This window comes from Mustela nigripes, chromosome X, assembly GCF_022355385.1.
Source record: "Mustela nigripes isolate SB6536 chromosome X, MUSNIG.SB6536, whole genome shotgun sequence".
In the NCBI taxonomy this organism is placed as follows: Eukaryota; Metazoa; Chordata; class Mammalia; order Carnivora; family Mustelidae; genus Mustela; species Mustela nigripes.
In genome coordinates this window covers 42,220,248-42,240,966 of record NC_081575.1, presented here as the reverse complement: position 1 = coordinate 42,240,966, position 20,719 = coordinate 42,220,248, and the positions used below count along the sequence as shown (strand labels likewise).

Here is a 20,719-nt window from a genome sequence, read left to right as displayed (position 1 = left end):
ACATACTGATGCACTGAATGTGCAAAATGAAATGGTTGAATAAAGGGTGACTTGTGTGTTTTTGACTTAAGCAACTGAGTAAATCATTGTGTTCTTAACTGAGAAGGAGAACACTTGAAGAGTGTATGTTACTACAAATTAGATATGCTTAATTCTTTCCTGTATGAAGTTCTGCGATTCTGCTTTCAGTTTCTGGAGTGTAAAATATCATCTGGTGATGAAGATGAGATTCTGTTGATTAAAGGTGGACAACAGAGGACAGTGGAATAGAGATTCTTAGTTCATGGTAAGTGAGGATCAAGTTAAAGCAGAAATTTCCAGAGATAAAACCAAATAAAACTTGTCTTACAGAGTTTGGAACTCTTTGTGATCATTTATCAGTTTCCAAACATTATGAAGACATGCTTAAAAGTTGTTCTTTACCAAATAATAAGAGATGGAGGAAGCTTGCTGGATGTATATACTTAGCTGACTTTCCTTCTTCTGTTTACTCTGATTCCCAAATTTCCAAGATAGAAGATTAGAATGAATCAATTAGAGAAGCATATACATTAGTATATGATGAAGTGCTGCTAGAATGAATATAATGAGGCATTTTATAAAGGGAGGGTTATGTTTTTCAAGAATATATTGCATGAAACCACTTTCTTCCATTCATCTTGAAGGTAAAATATTTCAGACTGGTAGAAAAGTGAGAACACATTCTTTCCTAACCATAGTTTTATTTTTTTTTTTTTTTAATATAAAGGATGCTTTTTAGCTGATATCATTTCAGGTCTTAAGTATCTATTAGTCACTAAACAAATATTTATTGAGCATTTGCTCTGTGAAAGGTATCAAAAAAGTCAAAAGTGGATGACAGGCCCCTGCCTTCTAACAGATTAAAACAGGAATTAGGACTTGTATACAAATTATAATTGAGCAAGTAAAAATCAAATAAAAGTCCACGTGGTTCAGCATGTAATTGTATCCTAAGAAACAGTATAGCAACTAAACAATTTTATAAGTTTGAATATTTAAGGATTTACTATTGTCCTTTGAAAAACATCAAGAGGAAGCCAATTTGTAATGCCCAGCAACATTTAAGATCAGCTTTTCATGTTACTTTCATGTTCAATATCTCTTACACACTACAACTACCCAGAAAACTCTCTAATATCTCCTCATTCTCAACTATAAAATTCAGTCTGAAATGAATCCCCTGCAAGTTTTTCCTCTTTTTTCCCCTTTTCCATACTATATCACTTGTTTGCTTCTTTGTAAGAAGCTCTTGCTTCCATTTCCAATGTTACTTAATTGCACTATCATTGTTCCTTGCAATTTTTCAACTCTTTCTGCCAATTACAACTGTTCTGCATAGTAAAAGCCCAGAAACTGATCTGGCATACCAAGAATCTCCATAGAAGTAACTGAATTTTACTGGATAAGTAGAGACCCATGCATCCAAAGAGACTATCATATTTAGAGGGCAAGGAGAATGGGAAACCTGCCAACACTAACTTAATGTCTTTTTCTCCATCACACATGAGAGAAAGTGAAGGGCTATAAGAAGGATAGAGATAAAATAGCAGAGAGTAAGGAAAATAGATTTTGACTTATAAAATCAGGGGTGTTTGAGATAGTTCTTCTTCTTTTTTTTTTTTTAAAGGTTTTTATTTATTTATTTGGCAAAGAAAGAGAGACAGAGAGTGCACACACACACAAGCAGGGTGAGTGGCCGGCAGAGAGAGAGGGAGAAACAGGCTCTTTGCAGAGCGGGGAGCATGATGTGGTGTTCAGTCCCTGGACTCTGGGATCCCACCAAACCATCCAGGCCCCCCTGAGATGGTTCTTGAGGATCTGAACAGGCGGCAATAGTGGAAACCTTCCCAGGCAGATGGAACAGTGTTCAAGGGCAAGGAGGCAGTAAAACATAGCCTATGCACAAGGAAAAATTGGGAGGTCATTTTGGCTGGAATCTGAGTTTATCAAGACCTTTTTACTCAATGTGAAACTAACAATAACTAGATATATTTTGGGAACATGAGACTTTAAGAGACTAAGGCACTGATCAATTCTTAGAAAACAAGTTATAAGACACAACTAACGAGGACCTTAACTTATAGTCCCATCACAATGCAAGTTTTTAGCAGATGCTGTTTCCATGGAGAAATTACACATTTAAATGGTGTAAATTCCCTTCTCTGATTCCTCTTATTAACAAAAGAAGATGCTGCTGACTTCAGCATTGTCACTCAGCACATGCACTCCAACTTGTTTTCTCAGGGGTGGGGATGAATTCACGTGGAACCATCCTCATACTTTCACAACTGTGAAGAGTGATCCACTTCGGCAAGAGAACCGGTTAAAGTTTAGTAGGTAGAGTCTGGATCTATGGCTGTGAAACACAAAAGCTAAATGGAAGGGTGAGGTGGAATTCCACATCACCTTGATCTTATTAACACAAGACCCAGGTTAACACTAATCTACATTTTCTTATTTTGAAACCAGAACATACTACTAAGGCAATATACATTTATATGGGTGGAGAGATGTCATACACATTTTGTTATTTTTCAGCCCCATTATTCTTTCCTTTACCAGTACCTTCCTTCAGCTCCTCATAAAGGAGAGTGATTCGGCCATGGTTCATATTTACATTCATCTCTTTTACTCTCAGGTGAAATCTCTCTCTCTCTGTACTGCTCCCTCCTTATAGCCCTCCTTCTGCTTTTTTAACTGTGTCTAAAGACCCATAAACCCATAGACTACCCTCTCCCATGCTTCACACACACATAGAGCAGAGCAAGCGGGCTTTCCACACGTGTTGCTTGCTGACTCACTGGCTGTAAATCTCTGATCACTAGGGTCTGAAGATTTATAATTTGGTTACATGAACTGTTCCCCTGATATGTTAAGTTTGCCAATAGAAACAGAAATAGATAATCAGGAAGGCAGTTATTATGACAGTACAAAGAATGATGCTGGAAACACCACCATTTACAACAAGCTGCAAAGTCATAGGAAATTCTGATTTTTAAGGCATTTAGGGAAGTTTCCTATTAGGTAGGGTCTTTGTATAAACATTCTGGCAAACCTTTTACTTTGATCCTGCATGATAATAAAGCAAAGATTAAAAAAGCATTGTTTTAAAATTTAATTATGGTTTGAGTTACTTTTACTTTCCATTGTTTTAGAGAAATGTGTAGCCATGTTTGACTTCCCAGAGTGTGGATAGGTCATTAGAAAGAGTAGAGAGAGGGAAGTCAGAAGTAACTTCCCTGGTCATTCCCTTTCACTACTTTGCCTGCCATTACCTCAAATGCAAGCCCAGAGAGCATCATTATCGTTTTTACAGAGGTAAAAATCACTGCTTTTGAGCAAGACATTGGCCCCTGTGAAATTTTCATCCCCTTCCCTTGTCCATTCGAGTTGAGTCTTTCTTCCAGAACCATCATTTTTAAAGCTGTCTTATTCTTTAGCTACCCATGTCACTAAGCATGCTAGCCTGAAGGCTCAAAGGCTGAGTCAGATCACCTCTGTTAGGTTTGTTGAGGATATTTAGTGATAAAAATAGAATTAATTCTAATTTATCAAATTCTTTCCTTTGGACATATAGAGAAAAAACTTAAAAATGGCTATAATGCATGAAATTATGAAAATATCAGCCTTTTTCCTAAATCTTACCAAACATAAATCCTAAATCCAAACAAACTGACCGAGTCTCTTCTTGAGAAAAATAAATTATGAAAACAAGTTACAACACCAGAGATTTATGTCTGGTACTCCTCCTAGAACTACTTACCTTCCTTTCCAGTGACCTTGCTAGGCTCCCCAATTGCCCTCCCTTTTGGTTTTCTTTCAGTTGGGTCCTATCCTAATTGGATACTCTGTGCAGCTTGATGATCCTTTCCTCCCTCCAACTCCCCACCTCCTCCTAAATATGCCATATTTCTAAATATGCCATTGCCCAGAAGCCCCCTCACCCACCCACCCAGACCTTCTGTCCTCATTCTTAGGTGTCTTGTCTAAAGGACACATGAGGGAACCCTCTTCATTTCCCATCTTTTTGCCACATAGATCTGTGTCTGCTTTCCTCTTCTCCTTTCCCAAAGGAAGAGGTGGCTTTTCCAAACCCATTCAAGTCAACAAATTCACATCCTTTAATTTTTTTTTGTATCTATGAACATTTATTTTCACAACATAGAAATACATAAAGTAGAAGCCCTTCATCCTAATGCCCCATATTATTCCATTTTTTGAATAGAAAAAAACAAGTTTTTCCAGACTTTCCTATGCTTTTTCAAACACCAATCTATAACATAATGCACACATTAAATCTATAATATACATATACATATGTACACTTGGAGAACTTTGGGGGTTTTGTTTCTTACAAACATATTTTTTTATTGAACAGTACATTGGATGTGCCACCAAAACAGTACACAGGGTCTATTCCCTTCTTTTACAAATTTCCTGTACTTTGAAGTTTGAAGTTTTCCTCAGCTTTCTCCTCAGCTTTCTCCCATATTCAAAAGAACGTTTTTATCTCTCAGTCCTGTATCCTACCTGACTTCTTTTCTTCACCATCAGAAGTCCAAGAACCTCTCTCAGGACTGTGCTTTGCTTCCCACTTAGTCCCTGGTTCTTGCAGTTTGGTTTCTGCCCCTCCCCTACCCATATCTGCTCAAAAATCACTTTTTCTCCTCCTTAGGGCCTCCCCTGAAGCCCTGGGCACTGCTGAGCATGTGCTCTCTTCCCCCTGTTCTGACTACCCCTAAGGATTTTGTTCCCAACCAGGGGTGATTTTGCCCTCCAGTGGACATGTTATAGTATCAGGAGACATGTTCAGTTGTCCAAATGGAAGTGTAGGTGCTACTGCCATCTAATGTGTAGAGGCTAGGGATTTGGCCAAACATCCTAAATGCACAGGACAGTCCCCTGAAACACGTATCTAGCCCAAAGCATCAAGAGTACTGAGGTTGTGAAAACCTGCTGTAGAAGAATTTAAACAAGTCCAAGAATATTTCTGACAAGTACAGGCCCTTTGATAACTATCTAGGGGTCTGGCCCCAAAATTGAAAATGATTATCTGTATCTGTTCCCAAATGAGATGCCTTAAAGTCATGTCCAGATGCTGCAGAGATATCCCGAGCCCATGACAGTTTCTGTTTCTAGGTCCACAGTCCCCAAGTAATGTCCAAGGCTCCTCCAGTTTTCTTGGTCTGGTCCAGGTGTGACACCTCACCATCCTTCCACCAGTGAGCTAAACCATACATTTATTATACTCAATAACACTTAGCCATACTCAATACAGCTTATAGTCATAAGAGGGGAGACCGACAATCCTCCCCATCCCCCTTTCTGGGTATACTCCCCCTCTGGAAATTGATTTCCACTGGGATATGTTCTACTTTACATTTCTGAATTCACTAAGGCCTTTGTAGCCAGATTGCCCTTCCTGCTATTATTCTGGTGGTGGGTTGGGACAGAGAATCCCTCAGGATGGCACCACACTTTGGTCCGTGGTCTAAACCAGTAAACCCTCTGGGCACTAGCAGTTGCTGACTCACCTCTTTGGCAGTGGCAGGAGTTTCCAGTTCTGCCACTGAGATTGGGGAGTGTTCTATTGTGGATCTAGACAGTCATAGCAGTCCTTGTCCGCAACTGGTGCTGGTGTCCCGTTTGCAGACCTAAAGGATTTTCTTAGGGGTGGCAAATCTCTGCTGTGTTGTAAGCCCAGGGTTAACTACAGGCCTGTTTGGATCATGTCTCACACTATAACTTGATCAGAACATGAGCAAGCTTCCTGTCCAGTTCATTCCTGAATACTCTTGGGATACAGGAATCCTCACTACCCATAACCCTATGATACTCCTTCCCAGCTACTTCCAACATTTTGACTGTTTGTGGTTTGCAACTATTCTTCTAGTGCCAATTTCTGACTTGGAAATAACCTGGATGCCCAGAACAGGAACCTGCTCAAGTTAGCTTAAAGAAAAGGGGATTTGTGTAGAGTGTATTTTCATGTAGCACAATTGTAGAAGTGGAAAAGTGGTCATGCCACAGATCTTCCATCTCTGAGGTTGCAGGATCAACTCCTATCCTGCTTCTCTGTGCTTGTCTGCTGCCTGGGACCACATTCTGGCATCCTCTAAAAGATACTTGGCTTCTATAAAGCACACAGTTCTGCTCCCTGACAACCAGGACCAGGCCTTGGCCCCAACTCCAAATAACCCACTGTTTCCTTACCCAACACCATCCTGACTATGGAATCTGCCTCTCGGTTCAGATTCTCTAATGTGAGACCTGTTTGGCTCAGGATAGGTCAGGTGTCCCCTCCTGCTCCAATCATATATAGCCTAGGTGGGGATAGGGTATGTTGTCATATACATGGCTACTCAGACCCACCAGATACTAGGGTTGGGGAGGGAGACATATACTAAGAAGCTATGGTGCTTCTGGGGTGTGGAATGCTAAAGCTCTGGAACACAAAAAAGTTCATCAAAATAAGACTTCCTCTATGTTTTATCCCAATAGCTACCCCATCTTCACCCTCCCCAGACACCACCCCATACCCCACCTCCCAGCCCACTTTTCCACCTCCCTCACAACCACCTTGCCCCATTTGCCCACCCTCCCTACACCCCCACTCTTCCCAAACCCTCCCCTACTTCTCCCCTTCCCTCTGAAAATTGATTTCCCATTGGGATTTTCTGTTCTACTTCACATTTCTGAATTTACTGAGGGCTTTGCAGCCAGATTCCCCTCCCACAGCGGAAGCAAATTTCCCTCCTTGAAAAATTCACAGCTTTACACCAAGGGCAGTCCCAATCCCCAGGCCTTCGAAATATGGGAGGTCTTCTCTGCTGATGGGGTTCGGAGTCTCTCCTGTCTCTTTGGGATTCTTGAGGGTCTGTTCCCTGGGACCCCACATCAGAACACAAGCTAACGTCAGAGGGCTTCCTGTTGGGAGATGTCTGAGATGGAGCTCTTGCTGTGCATGTTGCTGCTGGTGGGGATGGTGTGGGCGCAGGTGGGAAGGGGGATGAGGGGCATGAGTAGGAGTATGTGAATGAAGCAGGGAGCTGGACAGGAAGGGGTGAGGGTGAGACTCTGGATGCAGGCTGGAGGGTTCCAGGGAAATAAAACATGGTTGTTTCCACTGACCTGAGATCTCCCTCCCTCTGCCCACCAGAGGTGTAATTTTTCTGCTCCTCAGCTCCAGGAGGTTGCACAAAGCCTCTGCCCAGCTTCTTGGTGGCCTCTGTTCCTTCCACATCCTTTTGTCTTCTTCTTCCTCTTCCTGTGGTGCCAGCAACTGTAGCAGAAGCAGCAGCAGCTCCTGCCTCCTCTTCCTCCTTGTGTGCTCTTTCTGTTTCAGCCCCACTGGCAGTGGCCAGATCTGATTCCTCTGCGACCTGGACCCACTCCTGCTTCCGTGGAGACTCCAGCTCCTGGAGAAAAGTAGGCAGGATTAAGACCTATTCTGGGGGCAGCGAGAGGGTGGGGCAGGGAAATGGGGCCAGGAGATGGGGCAGGGACCAATAGAGGTAATCTTACAGCCCGGAGGAGCTTCCACCTCAGGAGGTCCCTTTCCTTTTGCATCTCTGCCAGGTTTGCTTGTGTCTGCCGCAGCCTGAAGGCTGCCTCCCTGCGCTCCATCTCCTGCTGCGCTGTGTGCTCCTTTAGGTCTGAGGCCAGGGCCTGTGCAGCGGACTTGTGCAGTTTGGTGAAGTTCTGCAGCCAGTGCACCCTGCACCCATGTAACTGGCTCTGCCTGCAGGCAAAGCGCATACCTAGGGCCAGGCTGCTCCAGGCACAGGCATCTTTGGCCTCACTGGGCACCGCGTTGTCGTCTAGGATGTCCCTGAGCTTGTTCTCCACCGCCTCCCAGGACAGGGCTATATTCTCGAGGTAGAACTCAGGGCCTTTTGTGTGCCCGCCCATCTTCTCATTGATGAAGGCCACAACATTGTTGTGCTGGAACCCACTGCTGGCATCGTCAGGTTTCAAGGCCATGATGGCCGAGGGCGTTAGAGGGTTGGCTGGTTCTGTGGGATGAATCAACTAGTTGCTCTTTCCCGTCCCCTTTTGCCCCTCCCCCCTCAGTCTCTTCCCATCTTATCTCCCTGCCCTGCCCCGCCCCACCTCACCCTCCTCGGACCCTCATAAAGACACCCCACCTTACCCCGACCGGCCTTCCCGCCATAGTACACTTCTCACCAGGCCTCACTTCCCTAGCTGGTGTTAGTGGAGGTGTGGACCTATGACGCTTGACTAACTTACCAAAAAAAGAAAGCGCACCTCTCTTCCTCTAGGGGCTCGGAGGAAAGGAAGTCTTGGGGCCAACCCTCCAGGCTTTACCCTGGGACTGTTCCAACTTCCAGAGACAGTGGGGGTGGGAAGGAAAGCATGAGGAAAGTCCCTCTCAAACTTCAGGACATAAGAGAACCTGCCACATTGTTGAAAGTCATCAAAGGCGGGAAACAACAGTAGTGGTCAGAAATATATAATCAAGTACGAAATATAATCAAGTGCAAAAACTTTAACCCCCCACTCTCCACCCCACCATAATGGTTTATTCCACTTCAGGGGCCCCGCCCCTCCCAGAGGTGGAATATTCAAGAACAGGAAAAAGCAACCCCCCACCCCCAAGATTCTGCATCTCCTAATCCAGACGCTCCTGAACTAGAATATGAAGGTCAGAAAATTTTTTTTTATGTAAAGGGCCAGGTGGTAATCATTTGAGACTTTGGAGGCAAAAGAACTCTGTCCTAACTACTTGCAGCATAAAAGCAGTTATAAAAAGTACTTGAAGAAATAAGTGTGGCTATATTCCAGTAAAACTTTATAAAAATAGGCAGCTGGCAGGATTTAGACCAACTTCTGGTCTAGACTCATATTTCCTGCATATCCCAAAGATACCGAAAATCCAAATATTCACCCTTTCCTACTAGAGATGATTCTCCTCCTATATTCCTGTGTTCAGGATAGAAACCTCAAAACTGTCAACACCACTTGCCTTAAATCACATTAGCAGATTGGCATCCGAGTCTTCTTGCTACTACCTTAGAAACATCTTTTGACATCCATTTCCATTTAGAGAATGCCTGCATTGGCTTCTAAATAATCTCCCTAATTTTAATATCTTTCTAACTCCTAATCTTTCCTATGATTATGATATTTTCAAGCTTAAAAATATTTGATGACTTCCTGTGACACACTCCTTGGTCCAATACTAGAATCTTACTTTAGTTTACCTTTCTAATTTAACTCTCTTTATTCTCTTTTCTGTGCCGTCATTTATACACTGAAGAGACTGGCCATGCAGAGATACACTCATTTTGGGTTTTAGTTTATTTTTCCATTTGAAAAATGAGAAAATCATTATTTATTGTATAGAAATTATGTTTTGTTCTACGAACTACATTGAAATAGATAGCATTTCTTCTTGAAGGTTGTGTCAGATAGAGAAAAAAATGTATCAGGCATCAAAACATTACTTAAGAAGGTGGTTAAATCCCAGAGGTTTAACTCCCACTGTTTTAGGTCTCGTTTTATTTATTTATTTATTTTAAAGATTTTATTTATTTATTGGTCAGAGAGAGAGAGAGAGAGAGCGAGCATAGGCAGACAGATCGGCAGGCAAAGACAGAGGGAGAAGCAGGCTCCCCGCCGAGCAGAGAGCCCCTTGTGGGATAAGATCCCAGGATGCTGGGATCATGACCTGAGCGGAAGGCAGCCGCTTAACCAACTGAGCCACCCAGGCATCCCTTAGGTCTCGTTTTAAACTGTTATTATTTTTTTTTTCAGTTTGTGTATTTTTAATTATTAGTCTTAAATGGAAAGGGGTTTTTGTTTTGGCTTGTTCAGCAGTGACTTCTGTAGAAAGATCATTCAGGAGATGATGTAGAAATTGGAATGGCAAGGAAATATAGGGAGATAGTGGAGTCAAAGAGACCCATTAGGGGGATGTCACAGTAATTCAATATGTAAACAAAGGCAGTGGATGTTAGAATGGAGAGAAGAATGTAGAGAACTCTTTGGTTGATAGAATTCATAGGAATGTCAGGGAGAAGGATGAGAAAATGAGTAGGGTAATTTCCAGATTTCTGATACACTGAAGGAACTAAACAGCGATGCTGTAGACTTAGATGGAGAATGAAAGAGAAGCTGTTTGGGAGGGAGTACACCTGTACACAAACTGATATTGAGATACCTAGGGGGCATCCTAGTAGAGATACCCCACAGGCAGTTAGATATATAAGTCTAGTACTTAGGGAAGACATCCGGACTGGAGATATAGTATTGAAAAGTGGATGCTGGGGTCCAAGTAGTGGTTGAAATAATCCAGGGAGAAGATACAGAGCAAGAAGGACAGGGTGCTGAGGACATTTCTCTTCTTACCACTCTCCACTCTCACTGATGGTTTTATAGCAGCTGACTTGCTTACTCCTTGGCCTTCTATGCTTCTGTCCTCAGAATATTTTTCACCCTTTTCTATTCCTTCCATAACACTGTAAATATGGACCAGTTTGTGATCACTTGTAACTATATGCTACCATTTTTCCACTTCTGCTTAGAAATACGTTTAGAAGATTAAAGCCATTCTTTTAAGTTTTAATTTAAATTCCAGTTAGTGAGCATACAGTGTAATATTAGTTTCACGTGTACAATATAGGGATTCAGCACTCCCGTACATCACCCAGTGCCCATCACAAGTGCACTTCTTAATCTCCATCATCTATTTCACCTGTTCCCCATCTAGCTCCACTCTGGTAACCATCAGTTTGTTCTCTATAGGTAAGAGTCCATTTATTGGTTTGTCTCTCTCTCTTTTTTCCCCTATGATCGTTTGTTTTGTTTTTTAAATTCCACGTATGAGAGAAATTACATAGTATTTGTCTTTCTCTGACTGACTTAACTTTGCTTAGCATACTTTCTAGCTCTATCCATGTTGTTACAGCCAATGGCAAGATTTCATTCTTTTGTATGGCTGAGTAATATTCCATTGCATGTGTGTTTATGTGTGTGTGTGTGTGTGTGTGTGTATGTATATATGTATCACATTATTCTTTTGTCAGTCTGTGGACATTTGGTCCATTTCCATAATTTGGCTGCTGTAGATAATACTGCTATAAGCATTGGGGTGCCTGTATCACTTTGAATTAGTATTTTTGAATTCTTTGGGTAGATACCTAGTAGTACAATTGCTGGATCATAGGATAGTTCTATTTTTAAATTAAAGTAGTTCTAAATTTAAGTAGTTTTAAATTTAAATCGAGGAAAATCTTCCATACTACTTTCCAGAGTGGCTGCACTGGTTTGCATTACAACCAGTAGTGCTGGAGTGTTCCTTTTTCTCCACATCCTTCCCAGCACCTGTTGTTTCGTATATTGTTGATTTCAGCCATTCTGATAGGTGTGAGATGGTATCTCATTGTAGTTTTGACTTGCATATCCCTGATGATCAGTGATGTCAGCTGCTCATTTTAAAAATTGGATTATTCATTTTTTTGATTTTGAGTTTGTTAAGTTTTTTTTTTATAGATTTTGTATACTAACTCTTTCTCAGATACATCATTTGAAAATATCTTCTCCTATTCCAGACACTGTGTTTTAGTTTTGTTGATTGTTTCCTTTGATGTGTGAAAGCTTTTTATTTTGATGCAGCCTCAATAATTCGATTTTTGCTTTTTGTTTCCCTTGTCTCTGGAGACATGCATAGAAAGAAATTGCTATGGTCAATACCAAAGTGGCTACTGCTTGTGTTCTACTCTAGGATTTTAATGGTTTCCTGTTTCACATTTGGTTTTTAATCCTTTTTGAATTTATTTTTGTGTGTAAGAAAGTGGTCCAGTTTCATTCTTTTGCATGTTCCTCTCCGGTTTTCCTAACATCTCATTTTTGGAGGAGACTTTTTCTAATTGAATCTTCTATACTGCTTTGTTGAAGATTAATTGACCATAGAATTGTGGGTTCATTTCTGGGTTTTCTATTCTGTTCTATTGATCTATGTGTCTATTTTGTGCCAGTACCAAACTGTTTCCACCAATCAGCTTTGTAACATAATTTGTAATCTGGGATTGCAATGCCTCTAGCTTTGCTTCTCTTTTTCAAGGTCACTTTAGTAGTTCAGGGTTTCTGTGGTTCCATACACATTTAAGGATTGTTCTAGCTCTGTGAAAAATGCTGATGGTATTTTGATAAGGATTGGTAAGGATTGTTCATTGCTTTGAGTAGTGTAGACTTTTTAACAATGTTTGTTCTCCAATCCATGAACATGCAATGTCTTTCAGTTTCTTTGTGTCGTCTTTAATTTCTTTCATCAGCATTTCATAGTTTTTTGAGTACCAGTCTTTCATCTCTTTAAGTTTATTCTTAGGTATCTTGTGGTTTTTGGTGTAATTATAAATGGGATTGATTCCTTAATTTCTCTTTCTCCTGTTTCATTATTGGTCTATAGAGGTGCAACAGATTTCTGTATGTTGATTTTGTATCCTGCAACTTTACTGAATTGCATCAGTTTTAAAAATTTTTTGGTGGAGTCTTTCAGGTTTTCATATAGAGTATCACATCATCTGCAAATGGTGAAAGTTTGACTTCTTTCTTGCTGATTTGGATGCATTTTATTTTATTTTATTTTTGTTGTTTTTGTTGTCTGACTACCGTGACTAGAACTTGCAGAACTATGTTAAATAACGGTGGTGAGAGTGGGCATCCCTGTCTTGAGCCTTACTTTAGGGGAAAACTCTCAGTTTTTTCCCCATTGAGGATATTAACTGTGGCTTTTTCATGTATAGCCTTTATTTTGTTGAGGGTTGTTTCCTGTAAACCTACTTTGTTGAGGGTTTTTTTTTAAATTTAGTTTTTATTTTCAGCATAACATTATTCATTATTTTTGCACCACACCCAGTGCTCCATGCAATCCGTGCCCTCTATAATACCCACCACGTGGTACCCCAACCTCCCCTGCCCCTTCAAACCCCTTAGATTGTTTTTCAGAGTCCATAGTCTCTCATGGTTCACCTCCCCTTCCAATTGAGGGTTTTTAATGAAGAATGATGTTGTAGTTTGTCAAATGCTTTTTCTGCATCCATTGAGAGGATCATATGGTTCTTATCCTTTCTTTTATTCTTGTGGTATTATCAGATTGATTTGCAAATCTGAACCACCCTTGCTGCCCAAGAACAGATCCTACTTGGTTGTGGTGAATGCTTCTTTTAATGTACTTTGGATTTGTTTTGCTAGTATTTCATTAAGAATTTTTGCATCCAGGGACACCTGGGTGGCTCAGTAGATTAAGCCTCTGCCTTTGGCTCAGGTCATGATCTCAGGGTCCTGGGATTGAGTCCCACATCAGGCTCTCTGCTCAGTGGGGAGCCTGCTTCCCCTCTCTCTCTGCCCGTCTCTCTGCCTACTTGTGATCTCTCTCTCTCTCTCTCTGTCAAAAAAATAAATATTTTTAAAAAATAAAATACCTTAAAAAAAGAATTTTTGCATCCATGTTCATCAGAGATATTGGCCTGTAGTTCTCTTTTTTAGGGAGTCTTTATCTGGTTTAGGTATTGGGGCAATGCTGGCCTCATATAATGAATTTATATGTTTTTCTTCCTTTTCTATTTTTTGAAATAATTTGAAAAGTTTAGGTGTTAACTCTTCTTGCAATGTTTGGTAGAATTATGCTGTGAAGCCGCCTGGCCCTGGACTTTAATTTCTTTGGAGATTTTTGATGACTGATTCAATTTTGTTGCTATTTGTCAGTCTAAGTTTTCTATTTCTCCCTGTTTCAGTATTGGTGGTTTATATGTTTCTAGGAATTAATCCATTTTTTCCAGGCTGTTCACAATTTGTTGGCATATAGTTTTTCATAATATTCTCTTATAGTTGTATTTCTGTGGTGTCAGTTATTATTTCTTCTCTTTCATTTGTGATTTTATTTGTTTGGGTCTTTTTTCTTTTGTATAAATCTGGCAAGAGGTTTATCAATTTCATTGATTATTTTTCCAAAGGACCAGCTTCTGGTTTCATTGATCTATTCTATTTTTTTTTTAGTTTTTATATCATTTACATCTGTTTTATTATATTTTTATTTTAATTATACATTATTATGTAGCTATTATTCATTTATATTATATTCAATTAACCAACTTCTAGTACATCATTAGTTGTTGATATAGTGTTCAACATAGTTACATATAAGACCCACTGCTCATCACTATATGTACTTTCCTTAATACCCATCACCTGGGTAGCCCATCCCCACCCACCTTCCTACTGTAACCCTCAGTTTGGTTCCAGGAGTCCAGGGTCTCCCATGGTTTCTCTCCTTCTCTGATTTCTTCCCATTCAGTTTTCTCTCCCTTCCCTTTTGGTCTTCCATGCTATTCCTCATTTTCTACATATGAGGGAAACCATAAGATAATTGTTTTTCTCTGTTTGACTTATTTTACTTAACATATATATTTTAAAAATATATTACTTTATTATAATTATTATATATTATAATCATTATTATTTCCTTCCTTTTGCTGGCTTTAGACTTCATTTATAATTTTTCTTGCTCTTTAATGTTAGGGTGTATATTTGAGATTTTTTTTTCTCCTTGAAGTAGGTCTCTGTTGATATAAATGTCCTTCTTAGGGATGCTTTTACTGCATCCCATATTTTTTGGACTGTTGTGTTTTCATTTTCATTTCTTTCCATGTATCTTTTAAAAAATGTCTTCAATTTCCTGGTTGACCCATTAGTTATTATTTATTTATTTGAGAGAGAGTGTGTGTGTGAGTGAGAGGGGAAGGGAGAGGGAGGAAGAACCAGAAGCAGACTCTGCGCTGAGCACAGAGCCCAGCCTGGAGCCCAAGCCCACAATCATGAGATCATGACCTGAGCTGAAACCAAGAGTTGGACACTTAACCAAATGAGCCACCCAGACACCCTGACACATTCATTGTTTAGTAGCATGTCATTTTGCCTCCATTTATTTTTGGTCTTTCCAATTTTTTTCTTGTGGTTGACTTCAAATTTCATTGTGTTGTGATCAGAAGATATGCATGGTAGGATCTCTGTCTTTTGATATTTGTTGAGGCTTGATTGTGACCTAATATTTGATCTATTCTGCATAAAGTCCCATGTGCACTTGAGTATGTATTCAGGATGAAATATTCTGAATGTATCTGTTAGTTCATCTGGTCTAGTGTGTCATTCAAAGCCATTGTTTCCTTCTTCGTTTTCTGTTTAGATGATCAGTCCACTGATGTAAGCGGGGTGTTAAAGTCTCTTAGGCACCTACTATTATTGTGTTATTAGCAATTAGTTTCTTTTTTGTTTGTTATTAGTTGTTTTATATATTTGGGTCCTCCCATGTTGGGTGGATAACTATTTACAATTATTAGATCTTCTTGTTGGGTTGTCCTCTTTATTATGATACAGTGCCCCTCTTCATCTCTTGGTAAAGTGTTTGTTTTAAAGTCTAGTTTGTACAATGTAAGTTTTGCCCCTCTGGCTTTCTTTTGATGTCCATTTGATAACTGTTTCTCCTTGTATCTTTAGGTATAAAATGAGTCTTATTTAGGCAGCTTATAGATGGATTTTGTTTTTTAATCCATTCTGACACCCTATGTCTTTTGACTGTAGCTTTTAATCCATTTATATTCAAAGTAGTTATTGATAGGTATGTAGTTAGTGCTATTTTATTACTTGTTTTGTTATTGTTTCTGGAGATTTTCTCTGTTCCTTTCTTTTCTTCATCATTTTTGGTCTTACCTTTCCACTCAAAGAGACTCCTTTGGTATTTATTGCAGAGGGGTGGTTTAGTGTTCACAAACCCCTTTAGTTTTTGTTTGTCGGGGAAACTATCTCTCCTTCTAGTCTGAATGATAGCCTTACTGGATAGTGTACTCTTTGCTACAGATTTTTCTCATTCAGCAATTTGAATATATCATGCTACTTTCTTCTTGTTTGCAATGTTTCTGTGAGATATCTCCAGCTAGTTTTATGGTTGTTCTCTTGTAAGTTAAGGATTTGTTTTGTCTTGCTGCTTTTAAGAATTTTTCTTGATCATGATATTTTATAAATTTAATCCCAATATGTCTTGGTGTTGGCCTGCTTTCATTGATTTTGATGGGAATTCTCTGTGCTCTTGAGTATGGTTGTCTGTTTACTTTCCCGGGGCTAGGGAAATTTTCAGCTATTATTTCCTCAAAGTTTCTGCCCCCTTTTCCCTCTCTTCTTCTTGGACTCCTATAATATGAATGTTATTATGTTTGAGAGAGTCACTGATTTCCCTAAGTCTATTCTCATTTTCCATAATTCTTCTTTTTCTCTTTTGTTCAGCTTTCTTATTTTCCATTATTTTGTTTTCTATATCACTGGTTTGTTCCTCTGCTTCTTCCATTCTACTGTTCATTGCATCATGCCTATTTCCAATCTCAGTGATTGAATCGCCACCTCTGACTGATTTTTTAACTCTTTTATCTCTGTGGTAATGGTCTCCCTGATGCCTTCTATTCTTTTCTCAAGTCCAGCAAATATCCATATAATTGTTGCTTTAAATTCTACATCAGTCTTATTACTTTTATCTGTTTCACTTAGATCTCTTCCGTGGCCTTATCTTGTTCTTTAATTTGGGATGAATTCCTCTGTCATGGCATTTTGTCTAAGACTCTGCTTTCTTCTCTGTGTTAGAAAAGCCAGTTATGTTTCCTGCTCCTGAGAGTAATGGCTTTATGAAGAAGAACTCATGTAATGTCCAGAGTCTGGCACATCAGGTTTGTTTCCCATGTGTACTGCATGTGCTCTGCTGTTGTGTTCTGGCTGCTCTTTCCTTCAGACTAGACATCTACAGAGGCTCTTCTTGCCTGCAGTTGCCAATGTTTGGTCCTTGGCCAGAATGTGGTGAGTTTAAACTAGGTGTACTCTGGTCTGTTTGTTAAATGAGACCTGACACTACTTTTACTAGAACTGAAGCCCTGCAGAACTCTCTGGTCTGGAGATATGGTGTGGGCTGGGGTTTCTGTTGGTTTCTGGGGAAGAGGCCTGTTGCACTGGGACTTAGAGAAGCTTGACTGAGAAGAACAGATCCACCAGAGTATAAGATGTGGGGCATGGTATAAGCATGTTAGGTAACTGGTGTTGGTGCTGTGCTGCATTCCTCAGGTGGCTCTGTGTTTATGCAGAGTGGCTGGGGAGGAAATGGTATCAGCTATTCGTGGAAATTCCAGAGGGGCATTTCCATGAATGCTGCCTCTCAAGGATGTGTCCCAAGAAGAGCAAATATCTTCCTGCTATGTGTCCCAAGCATTTTTCAGATTGCTGTTTCCACACTGCCCACCTCCTAGTTATTTGCTTTCCATCTGTCCAGGAACAATGCAGTACCCTCTCAACTCTATCCCAGCCAACCCCACTGACCTTTAAAACTCCAGACTTTAAGCCTCGGTGGTTGTAAAAGCTCATGAAAATCAGCCCTTCTTGTTTTCCCAGGCAATGACTTTAGGGAAATGTTTTTCTTGTGTGTTCCCATGTGTGCTCTATTCTCTTACCCTTCTCTATGAGCACAGCTCCCTCTCCTCCACAGCATCAGCAATCCACTTCTCCTTTAAAACACGTTTGTACTTCCTACCTTCTTTCATGTGGCTTTTTCTCTCTTTTTAGTTGTGGATTTTGTTTTATAAAACTTCCAGTTGATTTCTGGGGTATTTAGAATGATTTGATAATTATCTAATGTGTTCATGGGACAATACAAGCCTAGGGTCCTTCTCCTCTGTCCCCATTTTCTCTTCTCCCGCTAGTAAGTAATTTCTTTTGGAGAAGAGAGAAAATGAAGACAGGGAATCCTGTTAAGATTTTACTTTAATTGTGCAGGCAAAACATGATAACAGCTTGAACTGTGGTAGGATGTAGTTGAGATATCAGATAAGGAAAGAATTTTGAAACAGAATTAGCACAACTTGTTAAACAATTGTACACAAGGAATAAATAGGGGAAGTGGAAAGGAGGATGATTTTGAGACATCTGATTTGAGAAACTAGGTGGTGTGATTAGTGATGCCTCTCATCATAATAGATATTATAGGAAGAAAGACAGACTATAGGGAAGAGATAATAACTTTAGTTTGGGACTGGTAAGTGTCTTCATGACAATCATATGGATATACTTGGCTAGATCTTAGGAGAGAGGACAGAACTGGAGAAAAATATTATGAGCTTGGATGTCTTTAGCACTTGGTTTGTGGTTGAAATTTAGTGCTAGAACACTTAGTGCTGAAGATGAATGCTAGAGGGAGAGAAGAATACAAACAAATAAAACAGAGGAAGTAATCATGAGGCCTGGGGGAAGATGGGAAACTTTTTTGGAAATAAGTTGAGGATGATAAGACAGTAATATAGTAGTAAGGAATGATCAGAGATGTAGACAATCATAAGAGAGATATCTTAGAAGTAAGAAGAGATTCAGAAAGTTGGAGGAAATTTTTCAAGCGTCAAATAATGTACAGAGGTCAGATAGGATGAGGGTGAACAAGAGTTCATTAGATTTGGCTAATAAGATATCCTTAGTGAGAATTGTGATAGAAATTCAATAGAATGTTAGGGCAGAAGCCAAATGATAGTGGGTCATAGAGTGGTGTTAGAGCAGCATGCAGAAATTTTGATTGTTGACAAGTCATTCAAAATCTTTGGTAGGACAGCTATAGTAAGTAGTCAGGATTCAGAAAGTAGATCTTGGTGTCATAGGGTATGACAGCTTAGTTGCTAAGACATTTAATAAATAATTACAGCACAAAGACAAGAGTAATACTCTGGCATCTACTGTATGGGGAGGGAGATAACTATATGTAAGAAAAGTGTGCTTTTGAAGAATTTGAAATGTAACTCAGGCAATAAAGCAAAACTTTTGTGAATACTATAGGAATAATTACAAAATAACATATTGCTAGATTTAAATAGTGTGCTCTAAATAAAAAGCACTGAAGAAATAAGAAATAGTTATTAGAGTTAGTGAAATTGGTTGAGGAAGTTTTCTAGAGGAGAGTTTTGTTTTTGTTTTTAACAGAAATGACAGGGTTCTCCAAAGGTTTCTGAAGAGCATTTTGGTTATGGTATGATGTGAAGCTGATTGATTCTTTTAAAATTTTCTTCAACCAAATAATAAAGCAGGGGTCACTCATAAAATGTTGGGGATGATGGTGATGGCAGGGAATGTTTTGAGTTTACTCTGATTATTCCCTTACCTTTACCACATTTCAGTCAGTTATTGGCAGACAGATTTTAAACTAGCTACTTATTCCCTTAGGTGGCAGATTGCAATTACTTTCCTTGTGAATAGTTACTTAAACTTATCACCGGAAAGATCTGTAATTCTCAATTATCTATGAATGCATTATCTCATATATATAATTTTTTTCTTGATTAGGTACCTGACTTAAATGCTCAACCCCCAAATAAAAGTTTGTTTTGAAATCAAGGTGTATGACATTTCAGTAATAAAATTTTATTTTAAGTAAGTAGGGTTTTTTTTGTTGTTTTTGTTTAATTTTTAATTTTTTAAATAAACATATAATGAATTATTAGCCCCAGGGGTACGGGTCTGTGAATCGCCAGCTTTACACACTTCAAAGCACTCACCATATCACATACCCTCCCCAATGTCCATAACCCCACCCCCCTCTCCCTATCCCCCTCCCCCCCCACCACTCTCAGTTTGTTTTGTGACACTGAGAGTATCTTATGGTTTGTCTCCCTCCCGATCCCATCTTGTTTCATTTACCCTTTTCCTATCCCCCAACCCCCCATATTCTTCTCTACTTCCTCATATCAGGGAGATCATATGACAGTTGTTTTTCTCTGATTGACTTATTTTGCTAAGCATAATACCCTCTAGTTCCATCCCTGTCGTCACAAATGGCAAGATTTCATTTCTTTTGATGGCTACATAGTATTCCATTATATATACACACCACTTCTTCTTTATCCATTGGGCCTTTGATGGACATACAGGTTCTTTCCATAGTTTGTATTTTGTGGACATTGCTGCTATAAACATTCCGGTGCACGTGCCCCTTCGGATCACTACGTTTGTATCTTTAGGGTAAATACCCAGTAGTGCAATTGCTGGGTCGTAAGGTGGCTCTAATTTAAACCTTTTGAGGAACCTCATGCTGTTTTCCAGAATGGTTGCAGCAGCTTGCATTCCCACCAACAGTGTAGGAGGGTCCCCCTTTCTCTGCATCCTCACCAGCATCTGTCATTTCCTGACTTGTTCATTGTAGCCTTTCTGACTGGTGGGAGGTGGCATCCCATTGTGGTTTTGATTTGTATTTCCCTGATGCCGAGTGATGTGGAGCACTTTTTCATGTGTCTGTTGGCCATTTGAATGTCTTCTTTGCAGAAAAGTCTGGTCATGTCCTCTGCTCATTTCATTTCTTTTTTTTTTTTTTTAAATTTCTTTTCAGCGTAACAGAATTCATTGTTTTTGCACCAAACCCAGTGCTCCATGCAATACGTGCCCTCCTCAATACTCATCACCTGGCTCCCCCAACCTCCCACCCCCCTGCCCCTTCAAAACCCTCAGATTGTTTTTCAGAGTCCATAGTCTCTCATGGCTCACCGCCCCTTCCAATTTCCCCCAACACCATTCTCTTCTCTATCTCCCCATGTCTTCTATGCCATTTGTTATGCTCCACAAATAAGTGAAACCATATGAAAATTCACTCTCTGCTTGACTTATTTCACTCAGC

The 20,719-nt window shown here is 39.8% G+C and overlaps 2 protein-coding genes across 2 annotated transcripts in view; one reads left to right on the top strand and one right to left on the bottom strand.

Annotated features, from left to right (window-relative positions):
• Positions 1-20,719, top strand: part of IL1RAPL2 (interleukin 1 receptor accessory protein like 2) — a 610,158-nt gene that overhangs the window by 9,653 nt on the left and 579,786 nt on the right. The window lies entirely within an intron of this gene.
• TEX13B (testis expressed 13B) lies at positions 6,937-8,004 on the bottom strand. The gene is given in 3 exon segments (XM_059385898.1): positions 6,937-7,202; positions 7,205-7,439; positions 7,546-8,004. Coding segments are annotated over 3 exon segments (960 nt in total).